General features: G+C 51.2%; 1 protein-coding gene across 2 annotated transcripts in view; it reads right to left on the bottom strand.

Moving 5' to 3' along the window:
• SEZ6L (seizure related 6 homolog like) overlaps window positions 1-24,331 on the bottom strand; it is a 166,527-nt gene that overhangs the window by 10,855 nt on the left and 131,341 nt on the right. For both annotated transcript variants that reach the window (XM_053669851.1, XM_053669852.1), the window contains exons 10-12: window positions 15,255-15,451; window positions 9,380-9,574; window positions 6,989-7,180 (exon numbers count right to left, since the gene is read on the bottom strand). In XM_053669851.1, the coding sequence (XP_053525826.1) occupies window positions 6,989-7,180; window positions 9,380-9,574; window positions 15,255-15,451 (584 nt within the window). The remainder of the gene's footprint in view (window positions 1-6,988; window positions 7,181-9,379; window positions 9,575-15,254; window positions 15,452-24,331) is intronic.

The raw sequence follows: 24,331 nt of genomic DNA, 5'->3' as shown, positions 1-24,331 counted from the left end.
TGTCTCAAGCAAGCCACGCGGGTACCACCGTGGTGTGAATAACACTCCTTGGGGAAGGCAGCCCGAAGCACCACACTTTGTAGTTTATGATTCCCGGAGTCTAGAACCCGCTCATTTATCTGCTTATTTATCTCTGGTCCAGCAGACACTGCCCGGCCCCTCTGTGCCGGGCTTGTGCACGGTGTGATGAGCTGGGAAGGTGTGGTTTCTGTTTGCCCGGAACTCAGTCTAGAGGGAGAGAGAAGGGATGTCTGGTGATGGTGACCCAGTCCAGGAACGGCTGTGACCGGGAAGCACAGGAAAACCCCACCTGACCGGTCCCGGTGGGAAGGGGCACTGTGGAGGTAGGGTGGGAGGGGGCGGGATGAGATGCTGATCTGATTGGCTGCTGCTTCCCACTCTTCTGGGTGGGTGGAGAAGTAAGGGACCCTTATGGCCGTATATTACCTGCAATGTAGGGAAGTGGCCAGCAGGTGGCAATAGTTACTCAGAAGAATTTTCCCACGACCTTTCCTGGAATTTCCTTTCGTAAATTAACTGAGAAGTGAGTACATTTTTCGAGCGCCTTCTATGTGCCAGGCACTGCTCTGGGCCTGGACATACAATGGTGAACAAGTTACGCAGACATGGCCCCTGCTGTCATGCAACTTAACGTCCATGTATTCCACAAATATTTTCTGGATGCCAATCTGTGCCGAGAACTGCCCTGGCACTAGGGAGATAGAAAATGACAAGGAGTAAATTCCTAGATCTGGAGGCAAAGCGAGGCGCTGCCAGCAAGTTCAGGAAGGTGAGGGGCGTCGTGCACACCTGTTCTCCCCTGGTCGCAACCCCCAGGTTCCCCCCCCGACCCCGTCAGTCCTGTGCCTCGCTCCCAAGGCACTTTGATTGGTTCCCCAGAACATGCTCTTGAAGTTCCCCAGATGATTGTAAAGTTCAGACAGAGCTTTAGGGCCAGAGGGTTTGGGGCTCAGAACCACAAAAACATTCATAATTTAATTAATTCCCCAAATATTCCAACAATCATTTTATACCTGATGATTTGTATATATTATTTCCAGTCCTTCCCCAAATCCTTAAAGGTAGTAACACTAATGACCGGACTGGCCAGTATTTACTGAGGGCACCCTGTGCATCAGGCAGTACTTGGAGTTTTACATCTACGATCTCATATAATTATCCCAACAACCCAGGGCAGTATTATCACCACCCCATGGGCATCTGGGCAGACAAAGTGCAAAATGGCTGGGCAATCTGAACGAGTTAGTGGGAGAGAGAGGCTTCAGAGCCAGGTGGTCCAAGCCCACTCTTCACCACCACACCCTGCAGCCATTTTACAGATGAGAACACTGAGGCTCAGGGCAAGGCCACTTGTGAAAGGCGCCCCCTCCAGAAGGAAGTAGCTGTGCTGTGGTTCGAGCTCAGGATTCTCTGTAAGGTGAGTCAGGTCACCTTTGATCCAACCCCCAGTAAAAGTCTCAGAAGACTTTCACGTGGATTTCTCCCCTGGCAGAAACCAGCTTTCTTTGGAAGCGGTTGTGTTTATCTTCAGTGCCCGGAACATGGCAGGAGAATGACGTGAAAAGTGACTAGAATTTGAAACTGGAGGCCTGAATCTGCCCTGTGACCTTGGGTGAATCCCCGGACTGCATTTTCCCACCAGTGGAGTAAATGGGCCGAACCAGGGCTCTGTCCTCGCTGAGACACGGCTGACCATGACAGTTCCGCTCTGAGGATGTCCCGCACTTTGAAAACTAATCATCTACGGTAGGTTTTCTCAACCTGGACTTCATTGAGATTTTGGGCCGGGGAATTCTCCATGGTCGGGACTGTCCTGTGCCTTGTGGGGTGTGGAGCAGCCCCCCTGGTCCCTGCTCAGCAGATGCCAGCAGCACCCCTTGCTCACTCCTGGGACAGCCAAAAATGTCTCTGGAAATTGGCCTTCACGAGTGTCTCCTGGGGAGCAAGATCGCCCCTCCTGGCAGAGAAACACTGGCCTGAGGTTTGAACAATTCCGGTTGCAAATTCATGTGGCCCCTCACCCACATTCTCTCCCAGGAATGCGGTGAGCTAGCCTGGTGGTTCAGAGACGTGGCCACAAACCTCCCTTCATTTCTATCCCCCCCCCCCATCTTTAACTATAAGAAGAAAACATGCATTTTTGGAGCACATTTGAGCAAAATGCTCAAAATCAGGTTTGCTAGTTACTTTTTTTAATTACTGATTTTAGAGAGAGAGAGAGAAACATCCATTTGCTGTCCGTCCACCCAATGCATTCAGTGGTTGCTTCTTGTATGTGCCCTGACCAGGGATCAAACCCACAACCCTGGAGTAGTGGGACGAGGCTCTAACCAGCGGAGCTACAGGCCAGGGCAGGTTCACTACTTATTGCTAGAGTTGTTTTGCAATATATCCCATGAGTGGTAATTAGCAAACAGTGTTAATGGAGCACTTGCTATAGGCCAGACACATTGTTATGAGCTTTTATATCTATGGTCGGCACGATCGTTTTCTTGGTCTTTTTGATGAGGAACCAGCTCCCGCAAAGCCACGCAGCTGGCAAGTGGCAGAGCTGGCTGCACACCCAGACCTGCTGGATTTCCAGTCGGGGCTTTTAATGATTCTGCTGTAATGAAGGGCCCTTCTCATGCTCAAAGCCCCCGAGTTATCAGGGCTTCCCCTGAGCTCCTGCTTTCTCAGAGACAGGGATTTCTAGATGAATATAGACACCCAGCCAGAGCTGGCATGCTGGCCGAGGCAAGGACCCTGGGGACCGCTCATCAATGGGAGCTTTGACTCAGGTCACTGTCTGGCCACATGGGCTCTGCCAGGGCCTCCTGGGGAATCGCCAAGTGCTTCCCCAGAGAGCCATCCATAACACCCTCACTGCATCCGTCCTCCCCTCACTACTCTGGGAGCGTGGCTTGTGTGTTCTGGACGGGAGCCTGAGGACTCATTTCGCATGCCACCGGCAAGGAAGGGAAGGTGCCAGGAAGCCACAAGGTGTAATAAAGGCCATATTAGTTTTGCTAACAATAACAACAGTAATAGTAACACTGGGCCCCAGGGATGGGAGAATTAATAGGATACAATCAAAGCAAGTGAGTTATGTGTCTGCTTCTCTAAACATATAAACAGATCCTTTCAATAGGTTACAGCAGTTTCTGTGACCATGGTAACTATAGGTGCCATGGGAATTCAGAGGAGAGAAATGTGACCTAGTATAGGCAGTCAGGAAGGCCTTCCTGGAGGAGGTGACACTTACCCATTGTTATTTCACTCATAGATTTGGTTTTCCTCCCATCATCTCCAATAGACCCCAGCCTCCATGAGGACCCGATCATGTCTGTTTGTACATTGCTGTATTTGCAGGGCCTACAACTGCAGTTCCCAAACTGTGTACCAAGGAACCCTGGGGTGCTAGCACAGTGCAAATCTGGGTGTTCCGTGGCTGCAGTGCTAAAAGGCAAGAACGGTGGCAAATCCAGGAGACAGAGGGGCTGAAAGAGGCAGCGGCCAGCCTGGTGCTGAAGTCTGAGGACTTCCATGGGGCCCACGGATGTACAGTTCCCTGCAGCAGTAACTGTAGTTGTCAAAGAATGAGATGAAAATACAACCTTTCTTTCCAGTTACGTGTGTTACTTTCTCAAACAGCTACTAAGTTATCCAGACAGAGCTACTTACCAAGGTGTTTAGGTTGAACTACTTAATAAATAGAATTGTTGGGTATTTTGGCCTAAGGAATGGATGAAAAAATTCCTGAGACACCAAAGGTACCTTGAGATGAGAAAGTTTGGGAACCTCTGCCTGGGCCCTGTGCCTGCATGTAGGAAGTGCTAGTAAATGACCAAGTAATTTGCCTCCAATAGGCCTGCCTGGTAGGGAGTATTAGTTCCTTTTCAGCCCTCAGAGGAGAGCTCTGAGGCTCAGAGAGGGCAAGTTCCTTGCTCAAAGTCACCCAGCAGAGCTGGGAGTGTGTCTGACCACGAGTCCCGGACTCCTTCCCCCGCTGATGCCTGACTGTCTGTACTTGAAGTGGCTTGGACTAGGAGTGAAAGGCATCGCTTTGAGTCCCAGCTGGACGAAGCCACGGCCGTGAGCGAGCAGCTCTGAACAGAAGCTGTGGATGACCAGAGCTCACACAGTTTGCTTCCTCTGTCTGGTGAGCTTGTTGGTAGAAGATCTTGGCCAACAGTAAAGCGCCAGAACTTCGCCAGAAGATGGGGCTGCAGTGATGAGGTGGGGTGATAATGTTCTGGGGGTTTGTTGGGCTTGAGTGGAAATCCTAGGACCGCCTCTTTGCTGCTGTGTGACCTCGGGAAAGTGACTCGCCCTCTCTGAGCCTCCTTTGCCTGCTTTTAAGTGGACGCACATAGCATTCATGCAGTTTTGCAAGGGTTAAACGTGTCTGTGTTGGGGCAGGCCACGGCACAGTGAAGGGGCCCATCAAATCGGGGCTGTTCATTGTTCAGGAGAGGAAACATTTAAAGCCGTTTTCTGTCTGACACTGTCATCCTGGAAAACGCCCTCAGAACCCGGACTGTAACCTCCTGTCCACACCAGGCACCGTGCTGCCAGAATTTAACCCCTCTCTTGCCTCAGGTGTCGTCCCTGCCAGCCTCGCCTGCCTGTAGCGTTGCCAGAACCACAGGTTGGCTGCTTTTTTCAGGCTTCCGGGAGGATCCCGAGTCTCCTGACACCCAGCTCCACTCGTGAACTCATTAGCATGGGTGTCACGGAAGCCGTCTCCACTGAGTCCCGATGCTGTGATCTCAGGGAAAGGCGCCCCGAAGGGAGCGAGACTCCCTTCTCAGACACCCAGCAGCCGCTGCAGCCCACAGGGTCCTGGGAGGCAGTGCCTCATTAGTGAAATGCCTTTTCTCTCTTTTTAAAAATGGTATCTCCGCCTTTCCAGAGTTGACAGTACACTTTGATTTTCAGCTTTTCATGCCTGGCGTTCTGCGGCTTGCACTTCTCAACCTGACAAGTCACTAGGAGGACTTCCCAGGCTCCTGTAAGGAAGTGCCACACACCGGAGGGCCTAGGACAACAGGGACACACGGTCTCACAGCTCTGGAGGTCAGACGCCCGCGACCAAGGTGTCGGCAGGGCCAGGCTCCCTCTGACACCTGGAGGGGGACACCTGGCCTTGCTTCTCCCTGACTTCCGCTGGTAGCTGGTGGCGCTTGGTGTCCCTGACTTGCAGGTGTAGCGCCCCATCTCTGTCACCACATGGTGTCCCCCCTCTTGTTGTAAGCACACTTGTCACTGGGTTAGCACCCGTCCCCATCCAGTATGACCTCGCCTGCACTTGATGGCATTTGCAAAGGTTCTCTTTTTTAAAAAGGTCACAGTTACAGGGACTGGGGTCAGAGGTGAGGACTTCAACATCTGTTTTCGGGGAACGCAATCCAACGCGTAACTGGAACTTGACCTAAAGGTCTGGGGACTTTAGGTCCCCTCTGAGGGGATGCGGTTGTAGTTAAGGGTTAGGGCTATGATTCCCCTGGGACGCCCCTGCCACTCACAGTGAAACGATGTTGCAGACTAGGCTGGTGGGAAGGAAACTGAACTTGGAGACCAGGGTCCTACCTCTGCCCTTGAAGAGGAGCTATGATCTTAATCCTGTCTGCCTTGAGTTTCGATTTCTCTTACCCACACAGAGTTGTAGATATAAATACTGTGTGCATACACACACAAAACACTCACAAATATCTTTGTGTGTAACCTGCTTAGCAATGTATTTTATACATTCAATAAATGATAACTATGATTACCTGTTCCCCCCCAGCTTTAGTTTCCCTAATATACATGCACACACGTATATACATTCCTATGTACATACTACCCATTCCTTCACAAATATATCTGATGTGTTTCGCAAAATATCTCACACAATCAATGAACAGAAACTCTTGGTATTATCTGAAAAATGGGGCAGCTGTGTCTTATCTCTAAGTTACCCCTCAGTTGCACGGTATCTGCCCGTCTCCCTTCAGCTCTGAAATTCTAGAAATCAGACTGAAGGGGCAGATGGGAGCAGAGGGCCGTGTGGCCTGAGGTCCCTAGTTACATGCAAAAAAAGAACAAAAGCTTTAATAGGCTTTACATTTTGATGCAGTCCACCCGGCCGCGTCCGGAGCTCGAGGTGGCTGTGCCTTGAACGAAGCCGTTTGTAACACACTGACTACACGGTCCGTGCTGCCCACAGTGTCTAAACTCCAGACACCACGTGTGGCTCTGAGGCCACCTGCTTTCCCCAAACGCTGATTCTGGTCCCTGGTCGCACGGCAGCTGTAAACCTGCTGCCGACATGGGTGACACCCCAGAGCAGCTGCATCCGAATCCCCATTGGGAGTTAAACCTTCCCGGCTGCTCCCCAGGTGCCCTGGGGCTGAGACACCTGGCCCGCTGCTCTCCACCTCCTCTGCCCCCCCTAAGAAGAGTAACCCCTCCCTTTTCAGTGAGTGACCTGGGAAGCCTTTTTAGAGTTTTTGTGGTTAAGAATTTCACAACATTTTCTTTTTCTAACCAAACATTTGCTTCTGTGTCTCCACATGGACAAGGCCAAAGAGTTGAAACTGCCCTGTTTAGTGCCTGGTGGACTGCTGGCTTTTATGCAGTTAAAGAGCCAGGCGGGTCTGGGTTTGTCTCTGGTCTCCAGCTGTGTGACCTGGGGCAATGAGTTCATCTCTCTGGACCTTCTTAAAAGGGAGGCAGTAATGCCGTGCCCCCATGGCTAGGGCGGGGGTGGGGTGGGGGAAAGAAGGGAGGGACCCTGCGTAAAGGAGCTAGCTTGGTGCCGGGTACATTCACCCTAAGTGTTGCAGCTTCCACACTCTCAGTGCATGTCAGCTATTGTCCTGTGATAGGCATGGTAACAACCACTGCCACAGGGCGGAAGGCCTCCCCCAGCAGCCCAGCCGTGCCCCCCAGAATGAGAAGATGGCGAAACCACGCTGGTGTCAAGCCAGCACATTGGACTTACAGACACAGTGCGGCAGGCGTGACGTCCAGATGGGCGTGCCGGTCTCACGGCTGTAGCAGGTCAGCAGCGAGCTGCCCTCCAGCACGAAGCCGGGGTTGCAGGTGTACTGGATGGTGGTGCCCACCAGCAGCACGGGGTCCGAGATCAAGCGGGTCGAGTGGTCCACTTCTCCGGGGTCAGTGCAGTACATAACTACGCGAGAGGAGATCAGACCAAGTGCGTTAGGGCTCCCGAGGGGTGCAGGTTTCCTGAGAATTACAGGATGAACTAGAAAGGTTCCTATCTCGGCTCTTTTCTGGCGGGCTTGTCCAAGGTGGCTGGAGAGAGATTGGGATTTCATGCCACTTGCAGGAATTTGCCCAAAGAATTTGTATCAGAGCCGGAATCCTGATGTACAAGATCACGCATTGCACCGTTGTTTGTAATGGCAAAAAACAAAACAATGCAAATTCTGCAGCAGGGGATGAGTTAAATAAGGAACAGCCATTCATCAAATCCTGAGCAATCACTACAGAGAACCCAGGGAGGGGGCTCACGGCTTCCTTTGTAGTGCTCGAACATAGTACAACAAGCATCCATTACTTCTGAATTGAAAAGTCAGTGTAGCAAAAGGAAGACAATAAGCCAATTAAAAAGAACGAAGTAGACGACATGTGCAGTATGAAAACATATCTGTATTTCTGAGTTGCGGCTGCGAGGGAGTTTGTAGAAATTGACCCCTATTTACAGGAAGATATCTGTCGCTATTTCCATGTGCATATCTGTGTATGTACATCTGCCTACAGAATACACCCATGTGTGCATGCATGTGTCTGTGTAGCACACGCAGACACACACACGTGCACTTGGAGCCATATACAATGTGCTTTTAAGAGAGTAAGATTGTAAGGGAGTTCTACCTCCCCTTCTAATTCACAATTTTACTCCAGCTTGAGTGTCATAAGTAAGTGTTTGTTACTTGAGTAATTTTGTTACTATTTAACATCAAAAAATAATATTTACAACATTTAAGAATTGTTACATAACACACATCATACTATTGTACATGTTATCATGCATATAATGCATGTAACAATAGATGTTGATCATGTGATAACATAGATCATGCCAATGAGCTCGTAATGGGTCTCTCATGTTGCCGCCCATGGTGTTTCTCACTGGTCATTTTTCGTTTTCTGATGTGGGACACACACACACAACCACACTCACACAACCACACACATACCACATATACACACAACCACACACACAACCACACTCACACACACACAACCACATACATACCACACACACAACCACACACAACCACATACACACACAACCACACACATACCACACCTGGTTGCGGAACAAAGAGATTGTGCGTGCAGCCGATTTTGTGGGTTTTTAGCAAGTTCTCTCACATTTTCCACAAGCATAATTTTCTTTGGCGTCAGAATTCTCGTGGCAGGAATTGCGTGCGAGCCCCGCACCCCTCCCCACACCCTCTCTCTCTGATCGCACTTAGTAGCTTGGCCCTCTGTGTGTCTGAGGGTTTCGAACCTGCAGATTCAACCAACTGTGATCTGAGAAACAGTATTTTCTGACTGTACGCCTTGTTCTGTGCTATTTTGTGTGAGGGCCTTGAGCATCCGAGGATTTTTGTATCTGTTGGGCGTTCCTGAAATCAACCCCCATGGGGACCGAGGGACAGCTGTATTGCGTATTGTGCATTTGGTGACTCGGGTGACACTGAAGGCTCCACCAGGGCTCCCCAGCCAGAGGGTCGCGGACTAGAGCTTTCTGTAGGAGGTGGAGACAAATGGCTGGAGGAGGAGGCCACCTCCGAGTTTAGCTCCTCCCCTGCTACAGAGGCATCTTTGTAGAAACCAGAAGCACTTCCTTTCCTACGCTTCTTCCAGCCACCGGACTCAGCCGGCCCTGGTCACACCCAGCCCGCACTCCAGAGGGGCGCAGGCAGAAGGAGCCGGGAGCCTGGATGCTGTCTGGAGGGGTCAGCCACCCACCACAGGGGCTTCGAACTGTGACTCCAGGGTCCGACTGAATTTATTTTGCTTGGCTCCTACAGGAATTTTAAAGACCGGAACTTGAATGCTGTTTTTACACGGGCTACGTGCTTCCCCCTTTGCCACAGTCCATACCCCTCCCTGGTGTCTGACAGGAATCTACTTCACTCATGTACATTACCTGCCAGGCTTCCGAAGGCACCTGAGTCTGAGATTTCTGCTCTGGGGCCACAAAGTGGCCTCTGTGAGCAGCACCAGCGAGCTGGCGGAGTAGAAGGGAGGCCAGATTCTACTTTAATAATTCCAGTGCATCCATGAAAAAAAAGTCCACAGGAGGGATTCCCCACCCACTAACCTAGAGGAAGCAAAACAAGACTGTGCTTACTTTTCTCACAAAATGGGGGGTCGCTGCTCCAGCTGAGGTCCCACTGGCAGGTGAGGGTGTCGCTCCCCACGATGTCGTAGCCTGGGTCACACTGGTAAGTGATTCTGGCTCCCCTCACTAGCTCCGTGTGCGAGGTGGTTTTCCAGCCGTTCTGGATCTCGGGCAGATCCGAGCAGGAGTCGTTCCTTGACACCTCTATGAAACAGAGACATTGTCCTTACGTGGGGAGGTGGCCGGTTTTACCAATGTCAGAGGAAAAAACACACTTCCCAAACCCCTCAAAACGGTAAGAACTCTTCTATAGTGAGGTTTTACAATGACCTCTTCCCCGTGGGTCACTGAACTTACCAAACATCCTCCTGGTTCGATGCAGTTACGTTAGGATTTAGAGTCGGACAGAATCCTCACTCTGCTACTGACTAGCAGCATGACCAGCCATGGTCACTTCTCTCTGCGTCTCAAGGTCCCTGCTGTTCAGGACTATCACACTCATGCGTGCCTCTCTGCCATCACCAGCTTCCAGGGTGTCCCCCAGTTGTTCTAGCCTGGAATTCACATCCTCATATAGCCCTGGCCAACATCAAATCAGATCGACACACACAGCCAGTAGGCTGTTGCAGACGTGATGGTGTGTGACTTCCAAGGTTACTTCATCAAAAGCACGGAGGCTCCTTGCTGTTTCTCTTGTATCACTTTCTCTGGAGGAAGTGATACAATGTTGTGTAGCCACCACGGGGTGAGGATGCTCGAGCGGCCTCTGGAGAGATGCATGTGAAGAGGCTGAGATGGCCTGCCAACAGCTGGCATCAACTTGCAAGCCACAATGGTGTGGAAGGGAAGCCACCAGCCACCATTGACATCTTGACTACAACCTCATGAGAGACCCTGAGCCAGAATCACCCCACATCAACTTCTCAGTTCCTGATCCACAGAAACTCTGACATAATACATGTTTATGGCTAATTTTAGAAGGAGGGGTCATTCATTACACAGCAATAGATAGCTAATACACTCAGCCTCATCCTAAGAATGTCTGTAAATCCACGGGCTTGATGGATTAGCAATACATATTTTTGTAATGCAGATGAAGAGCAATACTTGACTATTAAAATAAGAATAACGATGGGTGCATTCTTCGAGTCACACTGCATTATCATTGGTGAACACTAACCACACTCCAGAAATTGCTACTTGCAGCTTTGTTATCTTGGAGTCTTCCTCTGGAATAATTTTGTTTTTCTTTAGCAAACCCTCATTACTAAGATAGCAATCCAAAGCCCACTATTACTCTTCCTGCTTCCAAGTGCACACTGCGCAGATATTGAGAAAGAGCTAATTATGCCGTGTAATTAATTTGCAGTTCTTATGTGCTGCTGGGGAAAGCAAGGCCCCTCGGCTGTCTGCAGGAGAGTCGTTCTGAGAGAGAAGTCCTGGTTCTTCCCGGGATTTCATCACGGCTTTATTCAGGGAGAGGAGACCTCACGCTGTCTGCACCAAGTAGGGAGAGGTGATGGCTTCTGGAATCGCTTGGTGGGGAACAGGAGCCTCTATTTTTAGGTCTTTGAAGAATCAGCCAAGCCTTGGATTTAGGACACAGCTGCAAATGTGCAAATTAGGGATGAAAAGGGAGAAATGGGGGCAAATACTGGGTAGGTGGTCCACCTAGTGCCAAAGTGCTTCGCTGAAAAAGACTTGCTCGTCTGACTTTTCAGTGTGAGCCCACAAGGCCACACACTGCTGGGAGACCCTTTGTCTCCTTTGTGGCTTTCGTCACATCTGTGACCACTCAGCTGCTGCTGCCCTCTAGCAGAGATTTGGCTTAAATCTTGGCCTCACAGTTTACATGTTCAGTGGTCTTGGCTCAGTCACATAGCCTTCCTGTTCTTCAGTGACTTGACTGCACTCCCAGGGACCCTGAGTCAGGAATCTGCAGTCATCAGACACCCTTGGGGGAGTTTCTGGGGGCCCTGAAGTTTGCTAGGAATGAGAACACTGGTCCAGGAGTTGGAGGGCATCACTTGTAACCCTGTTTATTTCAGAAGCTGTGTGACTAATCATGTCAATAAACATCTCTGAGCCTCACCGTCCCCAACCATGGAGTGGAGACACAAATCACGACCCTGTCTACCCCTAAGGCAGAGCGAATGCTCACTGATGTGCAGTTTTATGGATTAATTGATTTGATTGACTAAGATTTTGGTCCTCCCATATACTAGGAGAATAGGGGTCTGAAGTCCCGGCTGCAGTTTTATGGTGAAGATCAGCATTGTGGTCCAACTTGTGGGCAAAAGAAACGCCCCAATGCACTGACTACATGCCATCATCTACTGGTCTTGTGCTCTTGGCAGACATCACTAATCAGTCACAGCAATCCCTGTCACTGGATCAAGCTGAAACCCTCTAGGCCTTCTCAACACAGCACTCCAGGGAGCTGCTGCCATGTGATTGGAGTTGACCAATCATATAGAGCTTATTTATTATCCCAGGATTAGATGAATAAATACACAAGCAAGCAGCATCTCTTTGAAAAACACTGCTGACTCATCTCTGCTTTGTTGTCCCCATCCCCTCCCATGCACTTGGCCCAAAGCACAAGAAGCAGTGATGAGAATGGGCCTGTGCAAAGATCGATGGGAGGTCAGAACCATGTAAGCACATGGTTCTGACAGCAGCCATAGCAGGCCGGCTTTGACAAACATCCAGAGCTGGGGTTCAGGCCTTGAGACCTGTCAAGAGCCCCAGAATTCTCTGCACAACCACAGAAGCCCCTGACCCTTCCATCTGATGCCTCTGCTGAAGGGAGGTTGCATCTGTGTCTGGTCAGACCTAGACCTACGATAGCAGACACCTCTCCTGTGCCGTGGCAGACATCACTAATCCATCATGCTATTCTTTTCCCCTGACTTCAGACACTGCCGCCACTGAATTCTTTTCAACATGGTCTTCGACGCAGGCAGTCACAAGCAATTGACTGGCATCCAAAAGAAATACAGCGGCCCGCTTGCCTTCCCTGTAAAGTTAACTGTATTTCTTTAACAGAAATAAGAACCAAGGGAACCGTTCTGTCTTTTGTGTGCCGCCCATGTTAGTTAGTCTGTGTGCCCTTGGGAAGCAGCCTCTGAAATCCCATGCTTGCTTCTCCCACAGCATCAGCACCTGACCCTGACATTGCCTGAGGCCGGACTCCTTCTCCCATGTCCACCAGCCAGCTCAAGGGCAGCGATGACATTCTGTTCATTCCCAGACCCTGGTGTCTAGAGCAGGGCCTGGCACACAGGAGGTGTCGAGAGATTTTTGCGAATCAAACTATCTGGAAAATGAAGATAATGCATTTGGAGAATAGAATAAAATAAAATTATATATGGAAGAGTGCTTGCCAACTTCAAGTTGTCACACAAGTCTCAGTTTCAGCTTCAATTAACAAGAGCACCTCCTCTTCAATGTGGCCAAAACGAACACTGGCCAGACTTCCCTGTCACCCTTGGGTAGCTGCGGATAGAGTTGGATTTCTGCTGTCAGCTGAGTGCAACTTGGGAGACTGACTCAGGCACCAGAGGAGACAGAAGAGCAAAACTGTGACCTCATCTTTTGGCAGGGAACAGGGGAAAAGTCCAAGGAGACAGACTGAAGCCAAGCCACCGGACACTCTCCTTCCAAAGGCAGCTGACCCTGGAGGGCACGTCGGCTGGACAGCCGGCATGAGCCCTCCCCCCGTGCCCAGGGCACTGCCCAGTCAAGAGTGGAAAACGTGTGCAAAGTAGCAGCAATAACACTCTGAAAATACTTAGCAGCACAATCCAGGGTGAAAAGGCTCCTGAGAACACTAGAAAGAAGATCGACACTTGTGTTTGCCTCTCTGACGGCGGCCCCTAGAGCAGGCCGGGCTGAGAAATGCCTGCCGGCTGGAAATGAACAAGGGGCTTATTTTCCCACACAGGAGGCTCTTGACACAGCCAGTGGTCAGGGAGGTGGCACGGGGGGGGGGGCATTTTATTGAGATCGAGATAAACCAGTGTTCAAGCCCAAGGGGGACAAAGAACCAATGGCTCCAGCCAGAGCATCTTTGGCGCTGGGGGCACAGTGGAGGCCTGAACAGGGGGACCCCCCTTTTTCCTCTCTATCCGGATGAAATCAAGATGTCACCTTGTTCCTGGGAGGTGTCACCATGTCCCCTACTTTCTGGCTGAATGTTGCCCATTGAAATTCTCAAAGCACGCCACCCAGCATCCTGGGTGCCAAAAGGAGTTTGTTTGTGTTTTTGTTTTTTTTTTTTAAGATTTTATTCATTTATCTTTAGAGGGGAAGGGAAGAAGAGAGGGAGAGAAATATCAAGGTATGGTTGCCTCTCGTGTGTCCCCTGCCGGGAACTGGCCTGCAACCCAGGCATGTGCCCTGACTTGGAATCTAACCATGACCCCTTAGTTCATAGGCCCGAGCTCAATCCACTGAGCTACACCAGCCAGGGTAGGAGTTTGGTTTTAATCGCCCTCTTGTGTCTCCCAGGCTCTCTGCTGTTACCAAGAATGTCTTAGGTAAAGAAGCCCGAAGAGCTGGGAGCCTGGCTGTGATCCCCAAGTGTGACCCTGACGAGCAAGTCCCATCAAGTATCCTTGATGGCCCGGGGCTTCTTCTGCTGTGACAAGGCAAGGCTGAAGCAGACACCCTGTGAGTTCAGGTCCCTTCCAGGACTGGGATCAGTGAGGCCTCGTGTTGTTTCAGTCTGTGGCCATGGAGAGATGGAGATAAAAGCTTGAATCTGAGACACAGCACAGGGGTCAAGTTGAGAGGGTGGGTGGGATACGGGCAGGGAAAGAGGATGCAGCCTGAGACGCCAGGAGAAATGCGGCGCCCCCTCCTGGGATGGGCAGAGGGCAGGAGGAGCAGCTGGGTGGTGGCGGTGGTGGTGGGGCAGAGAAGGGACGTTTCGGCCATGTTAAATCCAAGATGCCAATTCGACACGCAACCCCTTACTCCACTCAGTAAGGAGTTGGGTCAATCTGGAGCTGACGAGAGAGTCCAAGGTTGGATGTGCAAAGTAGGGGTCAATGCAGTATAAATAAGCATTGTCCAAAACCATGGGGCCGAGTAAGATCACACAGGGAGTGAGTTTAGATAGAGAAGACAGCAGGGTCCAGGATGGAGCTGGGGACCCTCCGGTGTTGAGGTGCTGAGCCGAGGAGGGTGATGGAGCCAATAATGAATAAGGGGCATTGCAGGGTGCAGAGTGCAGAGGGAGGGAAGGGTATGTGTGGACAAAACAACAAGGGGGGGTGGGTGGGATGGTCAAGTGCGCACTTGGCTTGAACTCAGCAGGTCTTGTGTTAACTTGGAGGGAGGTAAATGGTTTGGAAGCCACACTGAGGATCAAGGAAGCATCACCTGCCTCTATTGGTCCTCAGGTTTGGGGGGGTGGGAGAGAGAGGGCTGTCTCCGCTTGCTGGGACCCAGGGGAAGAAGAGTCCTTCAGGGAGAACCAAGGTTCATAGGGTCAGGGTTAGGGGCAGTGTTGATGAAATGAAGTCCCAGCTGACAACAGATGAAATGTAACGAGTCCTGGAGTGATGAGGCTTTATCTACGCAGTCCCGATACCAACCCTGTGGAGTGTATATCACTATTTCCATCTCACAGACCACAGAAAGGAGGCTCAGAGAGGCTATGTGACTTGCCCAAGGCCACCCAGCCATGGACGGCAGCACGAAGACTCAAACCCTGGTCCGTCTGACTGAGGTCTTAAAACCTACACATATTTACTGCGCCAATATATTAAAAGACCCGTGTAGCACAATCTGTCCCCTGAAAACGATATAGTTGAAGGAAATCATGTTCACCTGTATCTAAAAACAAAGAAAAACAACTGACGGATGGGACACCCACCTATGTAGTTCATGATAAATCCCTGGCCCTTCCCGAAGATGAGGCCGGCCGGGTCGGAGTGGAACTGGATGGTGAGGTCCGGCGTGGACGAGTACAGCTTCTGGGGGCCGCTGCTCCCAAGGTACTGGCCCAGGATGTGGGGCATGACCTCGTCCCCGTCGTAGATGGTCAGGATGTCGCTGTTGCTCAGGTTCAGGCTTGAGGGCAGAGAGAGGAGGGGCGCGTGGGGAAGCAGCGTTAGGGATGTTCAACCAGCCTTTGCTTTATTTTTTCAGGCAACACACACTTTTTTTTTTTTTGAGACATACTATGTGTCAGGTCCCAGGCCAGGGCCTGGGGTTGAGGCAGGCACGGGCTCCAGATGTGATGGGGAGCGGCCATCCTTCCTGCAAGCCTGGCGCACAGATGGGTGGGTGGGTCAGGCTTTCGAAGGCTCATTATTCACGAAATGGCCCTCCTGGGCAGGGTCAAATGCTGTGCAATAAGTAGAATTGCCTTCAATACCCCTGTCATCAACCCCCCCTTTCAGGAGCGAGACTAAGTGTTGGGCGCTGGGCTATGTACAGGGGGCGTGGCCTGGGTCTTTCATTTTCCTTTGATGCCCAACCAGTGGGCTGCATGCTAATTATCATTTGCATTTTTCTGTAAGGTGACGCTTCCATTTATCCTGTGGGTCATTCCTCAGCATCACCCTGGTTCTCTGCTCTGTTGTGGGGATAGGCAATGGGCTGCTCCAGCCTGCCATCACTCTTCCCAGCAGTCAAGGATGACAACGCTTCAAAGACTCAGGCTCTAGAAGGCACACTGCCACTAGGTATCGGGACTGCAAGGGACAGGTGATAACCCAGAAAGCACTCCGGCAGGCCACAGACCTGTGTGCCCTGTTAGGCATCTGGGTAAACTTGACCTCTGAGAGGAAGGCTCGCGTCAGTCATAGACAGATATTAACGCCTGCCTCACTCCCTCCTTGTTCCCCTCTCTCTTCCTTCCCTTTCTCACTTATGTCTTTCTTCTTTTCTTGTGTCCTTCTCCCTAATATTTCTGAGCACCTACTATGTGCCAGGCACTGTGCTGTGTTCAGAAGGCCAAGGAGTCATAGAGCAGTGATATATTTAGACTAGTAAGCCGGGGATGGTGGGAGGAGTTCTAATCAGAGTACGTGCAGCAGAGGGTGTTAATTCAGATTGGGGGCATCATGGAGGCCTCCCTGGAAGAGGTGACACTTGTGTCTGATCCTTAAGAAAGAGAACAATGAGGCAGATAAACAGAGGGTGTGGAGAAAGCAAAGCCCCAGGCAGAGGGAGGAAGGGGGCAAGGTCCTGGCTCCTGAGGGATCTTGCCTCAGGAGCCAGCATGTGTGGGAACCTGGAGAGACCTGTGGCAGGCCCACCATGAAGGGCTTAGGGAGAGAAGGATGGGCGTCTGCATGTCATCATGCTGGGAATGGCAGACAGCAACGGATTTTCATTAGGAGTCTCCTGACTGAGCAATTCACCCCTGGAGGAGCGAGGCGGGCTGGGAAATAGCCCCGAGTGAAATTTCTGGAACTGATGCAAACTGACAACAGCCCTCCCCCGGCTGACAGCTTCATCCAACCTGGGTGCTGATTGCTGCCGCCCGGGAGTGGGGAGAAGGGCGGGCACCGCCCACGCTGGTGCGTCAATTAGTCAGAACAAAACGACAGAAACAAGAGGTACCAGCTGAAGGGCAGAGGGTGCATTGGATTCACCCCCATATCTCCCACAGCCCCTCCTGCAATTCCTCGGGGAAAGCTGTCCCTAGGGCTGGCATAGCGAGGCTCCAATTGCCCCTCTAATCTCCAGCAGCATCCCCTGCCCTACTTGAAAGACACCCTCTCCTGGAAAAGCTGGCTGCTTGCTTTGCACACTCGCACACTGCCAGACAGAGCCCCTCGACTCCTCCCTCCCCCTCCCCAACTGGCCCCTTTCTGGTCAGGCTGCAGCCTCTAAACTCCTATCAGACTGGAGTTGCCACCTTCTCTTGCACACAGTCGGTGTTCGATAAATGCTATGGTATAAAGAACATGCTGGGGTGTCTGCCTGAAAGCAGAACAGTGGGGCTGATGTCAGCGCCTGACCTGTGGTAGCTAAGAGCCTGTGGACACAGAGAACCATGAAAACACCGATCGCTCGTGGGACTTCTGGGCGAGGCCAGTGTGTGTGTGGCAGAGGCAGGTATTTATTCCTTATGCCGACCTCGCAGCCGACCTGCTAGTAATGTGGGCTCCGGACACGGGGCGGCTTGGCTTTATTCTGTCACTCAGCGCAGTGACTGGATTAAAGTAGCAGCAACGTCACACGCAGTTAGACGGAAGGAGCCGGGTAGAGATGGTAGGCTGGCTGCAGAAGGTCACCCAGGCAGGCAAGCCCTGGGTGCGAAGCAACGGACAATTGTAGGAGGGGCCTTGCTACCAGGGCGACCTCTCCTCCCCTAGCATATCCCATGGTCACGCGGTTTAGACCCCCTGACCTTTCATATCGCTGGCCTGGTGGTTTGGCCCCTGTCCGGGCCTTTCACCACTGGCATGTGGCTAGTCAGGCAGTAGACCCCCTTGGAGGGGAACAAAGGGGCTGAAAAAAAGTCTCAGTCGACTCCCACGTGGGCCCTGGAATGACCACTGTCTTAAGCATTAAGACAGGATGATGAGGTTCTGACCCCCATCAAGTAATCGCAGGATCAAAGTGTTGGGTCTGCTGTCCACAGAGTGAGAGTTTCGGTCAAAGTGGAGGTAACATCGAGGCCTCAGTTGTGTTCAGCACCAGGTCCAGAAAAGCAGCAAAACCAGACGGAGCAACACCGTGGCTGCCATCAGCACCAGCTGTGATGGCTGACTCCCCGCCCTGGGGCCAACTGATCGGTAGAGACCATGACCCCGAAAGGACACACCTGGAAAGCTGAGCTCCCGCCCTGAGACCTCCAGATAAAACCCCTCAAAACAAAGAATTCTCTCTCTCTCCATCTCTTCCCCTCTCTCCTCAGTGCCTTTCTGCCTCTCCTTCCCTGAGGTGTGCTTCCTTTGTCTTTCTTCCTCCAAAGCTTCACGGGTCCTTCTTTTTTTTGCCTCTGTAACTTGCTCCCTGAGCCCACCCAGCCCAGCTGGCTTCCTTCTCCTACCCCTGGGACTTTCTAAATAAACTTTTGCTTGGATTTAAGTCTCGACTCTGAATTCTTTCTTAGCCAAAACTCAAGGACTGAGTTCTAACAGCTAGTGCTGTTCGCCCATAACAGAAACATCTTCAAGAGTGAAAATAACTTTCCTTCTAAACCCCGAAACAGCTCTTTGTTCTTTGCAAAATGGGAAGGAACAGCGGGCTGGGAAGGGCACACTGCCCTGGAAATCAGAACGTTTTGGCTTGATTCTTGGCTCTTACCCTTTCGGGAAGGATATGTGGTTTATCGAAAGCTCATTGTCTGTGAATCGAGCTTAATATTTCCAGTCAATGGCAGGGGCTTCTGGAGTGAGGTAAGGCCTACAGAAGGTTTGGGATCAAATCCCAGGTCCGCCGCAGCACCTGAGCAAGTTTCGTCAAGTCATTTGAATGTTATGTCATGTTGCGTTGTTATTGTGGGCACCACCACCGCCATCCTCATCCTCACTATCACCATCATCATCATCGCCACCATCATCGCCACCATCGTTATCATGATCATCATCTACTCTTTGGATTGCTGTTTACATCAGATGACATCAGGTGACTTATGTTCTCAACTAGGGGTGGTTTCGCCCCCCAGGAGACATTTGACAACATCTGGAGACGTGGCTGTCCCACCTAGGGGGCTGCCACAGGTGACTGCTGCTAAAAATCCTACAGCACACAAGATAAGCCTTGTCCAACGAATTTCTAAGGTTGAGAAAGCCTGACTTACGCGGATGCATTTCGTTCACAGTAAACACCAGACTATTAAATGCAACTTCTATTGCCCTGGAATTTCAGCCAATGTCACCTGAGCAAAGAACAAGCCAACAGGTCCTGAGCTCTTCCGCTCTTCAAAGGGGTATTTGTGACTGTCAATTGAGATTGGGTTCTCCAGGAGCAAAGCCTGACAAAGCACGTGACTCTTCCTTGGAGTTAGGTGACTGGGAGGCCACTGCAGGCAGCACTGCAGGGGGAGGGACCCAGGAGGAAGGGAAGGAGCCCACGCACGGTGCATCGGTGGGTGAGTTCGCTGTGAGCACTAAGCTCCGTCCTGCAGTAACTGTGAGAGATGGAGCAGAACGTACCTCAGGGGAGAGGGGGCCGGGGCATTTACCCTCTAACTGCCCCCTCTCATTGGCTGAGGGCCGCTGAATCTCCAGCACTTCCAGCCTGCCCATACAGAATCGGGGAAAACCTTCAGGTGGACTTTCGGTCGGAAGTCATCATGGTACAGAGTGAAGGTACCACGGGGCTCAGTTAGGGCACCAGCATCTAGGCTTTGGAAAACAGTGGCCGCCTTTGACACTGGCCAAGCCAAGCGCAGTGGTAAAAATCAGCCTGGAGCTGCCTCCTGCTCAGGGGCAGATCAGAGAGAGGGAGGCAGGTGTTGGGAGTGAGCAGCCCTTCATGGAGGAGGGCGGGGATAAGATTCACGGTGCCAGGGTCTCAGATGTGGGCCCTGCAGAAGGCAGCCTCTGGGAGTGTCCTTGAAAGTGTTCCCCTCCCAAAAGGGTGATGGAGACCAGCTGAGGGGAAAGTCAAGGGCAGCGGGGCTCAGAGGCTTTGCTCACGTCAAGTACCCCTTAAGAAGGAAAAACAAAAACAGCACTCTGTAGCCTCCCACGACGTAGGCTTTCCCGCGAGAAAGCGGCAGCCCCTCAGGCCCTTCCTCACTGCAGAATTCCCGGCCTGGGGAGCCCTCCCAGGGGAGGGGGGAAATTGGGTTCATAGCAAATGCCAGTGATTCACAGCCCCCGCCCCCCCCCAATCTGAAGACAAGCTTGTGCTCTCACTTGCCCATCCAGCTGTATTTGATAGCACCGAGTGCATCCACTGGGAGGAAAATGCAGAGTCGTAAAATGCAGACAGATTGGCCCCAGGGAAGAGTGAGGCTCGAAGTGAGATGTCAGCCAGATACAATCTGAGGAGGCACTGGGACATCAGGGCAGCGGTTTGACTCCAGAAGGAAGTGCCGATGGCCGGGTGCTGGCAGGCGAGTGGGTTTGACCTGGGAAAACTCCCCAGGAAGACGGAGCCCTGCTAGGCCAGCCCCTGCCTGCCCCAGCCCCCCGTCGCTGCCAGCGAGAGAGGCTTTCCGTGGGCCCAGGGGCTTGAGCTCCTGCCAGCAGATGCCAGCTTTTGTGCCCCCTTCAACGCTACAGTCCACCCCTTCCCCCCCCCCCCCCAGCCACAGCCATCAGCCTTTCTCCATCAGTTGTCAGTTGGACTGGGGAGCAGTGGTGCCTGCAGACTCCATCCTGGCTTGACCCCAGTCCCTCCTCCCTCAGCAGACGGGTGACTCCTTCTGAACCACACATCTGGCCCCTTTACTCAGCAAATGAATGGATATGCAGCATGCAGTCCACCCATGCAATGGAATATTATTCAGCCAAGAAAAGGGATGGACCACTAATACATGCTGCAACACACATAAGCCTTAAATACTTTCTGCCAAGGGGAAAAAGCCAAGGGGAAACATTCCATGGTTCCACCTGTAAGAAATATGCAGAAAAGGTAAGTCCAGAGAGACAGAAAGCAATTTGGTGGCTGCCAAGGACTTGGAAGTGGGGTAGGAAGGAGTAGAAAGAGACTGATTACGTCACAACACAGGGTTAGTCTGAGGGATGATGGAAATGTTTTGGGACTAGACGGAGGTGTTGGTTGTAAAACACTGTGAATGCACTAAATGCCACTGATTTGTGTGTGTTAAACGGTTAATATCACATCATATGAATCTCACCTAAATTTTAAAAAATGCACCCCATCTCAGGGTAAAGTATGAACTTTTGATCCTAGCTTCAAGGCTCTGAGATCTAGTTCTTGCACCCCTCACCTCTCCACAGCCTCATGCCTCACTATCCCTTTTACGCTCCAGCCAGACTGAATTACTTGTCAATCTCTCCAAAGGATGCAGAAGTACTTCTGGGGCTTTCCACATGCCATTCCCTCTGCCCTGAATTACTTCCTTCCCTCCCTCGATCTTGGTAAGCACCACCATCCTTTAGTTTCAGTCTTCTGTGATTTGTTCATGTTAGGGTTCCCAGCGCCACCCCCCAAGTCTGGGCTGGGCGCCCCTCTGTGCTCACCCCTCATGTGGCCCAGAGCACTCGGGGCTCCGATGGTCAGGGCCATGTCTGCACTGGACAGAAGCTCCCTGGTACCAGGGAGCAGGTCTGCCCTGCTCGTCACTGTGTCCCCAGTTCTCAGCGTGGTGCTGAGGGTGTTGCATGAATTGGCAGCAGCTCTGGAGCAGGGTGGACTTGGCTCTGACTGCACCTCTGCTGGGGGCCCTGGCCCCAAATAGATCCTTACCTGTATCAGCCGTGGTAGGGGTGGGGGACTCCTCTCATCCCAGCTGCCTTCAGCACTCGCTCCCAGGGCTTAATTCAAAAGCCCTAAATATTTGGAGCTGCCCCAAATGCCTTCTGTCGCGCCCACCTCCTGGGCCCCCTGCTGCCTATAGTCTCCATTCTTCTTACATCAGAATCAAGCCTGATACCATGATGCCTCTATGGTCCTGACCAGCCATTCCAATGCTGACCCTTGGCCTTGGCCAGCAGGGTTCTAGCTCCATCCTCACCTTGACCCTGCTCTAGGCACATCCCGCGGCCTCTTCCGGAGTGTGAGCAGCTATTCCTGGGCTGCTGTTCAACGCTCCCACTTCCAATACCCTCTTCTAACTCCTCCCTGTCTCGGGGAGGTGAAAATACCGACCTCATTGACTACCTGAGAAAAGATCTCACGAGACACTCATTTAGCTTTTGAGGAACAACAAAGGTGCCTCCTGAGCATTAGGCAACTCAAACAACCACAACGTCACCAACTAAGACGGATGATCATCCCGTTTTACAGACAAGAAAACTGAGGCTCAACCGGGAGAAGCCACTTGCCCAATGTCACCTACAAATAAGGCTTAGGGTTCAAACCTAGGTCTGCTGGACGCCAAGACCTGAGATATGACCACTATTTTATAGGATGTTTCATGAAAGCCAGCGATACATCTCCGATAAGTGTCCCTGGGTTCAGTCTTGTATCAGAAAATGTGAATAAAAATTACAAATAAAATCTGCAAGATGAGGAAGCCCCATCTGACTATACTGCCTCATCCTGACATGTCTTTTGCTCTTATGAGACTGTTGTTAAATTGATTTCATTAAACCCATGATTTCCAACCATTAAAAAAAAAGATTTTATTTATTTTTAGAGAGAGGAGAAGGGAGGGAGAAAGAGGGAGAGAAACATCAGTGTTTGGTTGCATCTCCCATGCCCCCTACTGGGGACCTGGCCTGCAACCCACACATGTGTCCTGACTGGGAATCGAACCAGCGACCCTTTGGTTTGCAGGCTGGCACTCAATCCACTGAGCCACACCAGCCAGGGCTCCAACACTGTTTTCGTATCATGATAATATTTCTTCTCTTTACAGACTCCCCGTGTTAAAGAGATCTTGTCTCCGAAATATTATACATCTCTTGGTAACAATTACATTTGTTTTGTTTTGTTGCTATTGTCGATCGTATATAACAGAGTATGTAATAAAATCGTTGTTAAACTGGTTACTTAGTCTGGGTGGGTCTATTTGGGTGGATATGAGATTTCTCTTATGGTTTTGAAATATCTAAAGAGTCTGGGGAAGATACACAGGAAGCGAGTTCAAGTGGTTGCGGGGGGGGGGGGGCGGAACACCAAGGGGGGGCCCGCTGTTTGTGGGGGAAGGTAGGAGACAAATTTCACAGTAGACTCCTTTGTACCTTGGGATTTTTGAATGATGTGAATATATTACTTCTTCAAAAACAGATAAAAACAGCCCAAGGAACCTTCATTATTGCTTTCCAGTAGGGTCTAGACAGCCAAAGAGGTGAGGCTAGAATGCAAATTTCAATCTGACAGATGAACAAACTCTTTTTGGTGAAAGCAATTCTTCTCTTGGCCAGCAGAGGGCAGTATATTGCCAAAGTATGGGATAAGCTGCTATTTCCCCAAGCTAGAGGCGCCCCCCCACTCACCTCAACCAATCAAGAGCCTGGATGTGTGGGGATGGGGGGGGGGGAGGTGGTAGGTGGGCTTTGCAACTGTAGAGCAGGGGTTAATATTCCACAGTAGAAGGAAATGAATGAGCAAACCACCTTGCTTTTTCTTCATTTCTTTCTAAACCAACGTCTGACCTTTGCCTAGAAATCTCGCCTTTAAAAAGCTTTCCCCAGTGGTATTCACAAGATGATGTTGGGTAGACAAAACATATTTGAAAATGTCTAATGGTTATGTATTTATTTAAATGTGAATTAGAAAAATATATAAATATACGGTTTGCACATCGAACTTCTCATTTCATGGACATTATTTTGCTTAGAGTAAGCAGAGTGGAAAATGGCAAGCCAATTTATAAGCAACGTAAGGAGGGGGAAAGGGAAGTAGCTGATCATAGAAACTGGACTGTGGAAAGAGCAAAAATTCGCTCCCGGAGTGAGGTGCGGTTTCTCAGCGTGTGTGTCTCGAACCTCTTTGTGTCCCAAGGCCTTCCAAGCCCCTACACCAGCTTCTCCTCTGCTGGTCCCTCCGCCCGAAATGCCTCTCCTCCCCCTTCTGCTGGGCGCTCCCCACACCACCCAGCGGTTACCGCTACGCAACAACGAGCCAAGGTCCCCAAGAGCTGTTCCAAGCACTTCACGCGCACTGAGTCGTTTTATCATCAAATACTGTAAGAACCGCTATGGCCACCCAGTTTACAGAAAAGCAAACCGAGGCACCCAGAGGTAAAGAAACATTCTGCAGCTCAAAGAGCTGGTCGTCCAGGACAGAATCCACACTGATGAGGGTGGACGGCAGGACCTCAACACCAACCCACAGGACCCGGCTGCCTGGGTCAGCTTTCCCGGGGGCTGCGAGCTCCCTGAAGTCACGTGCTCTTTGCTCACGTGG

This window comes from Artibeus jamaicensis, unplaced genomic scaffold (assembly GCF_021234435.1).
Source record: "Artibeus jamaicensis isolate MK-2021 breed Jamaican fruit bat unplaced genomic scaffold, CSHL_Jam_final contig_525, whole genome shotgun sequence".
Classification (NCBI taxonomy): Eukaryota; Metazoa; Chordata; class Mammalia; order Chiroptera; family Phyllostomidae; genus Artibeus; species Artibeus jamaicensis.
The sequence above is the reverse complement of the archived record's forward strand: the minus strand, read 5'-3'. Positions and strand labels throughout refer to the sequence as shown.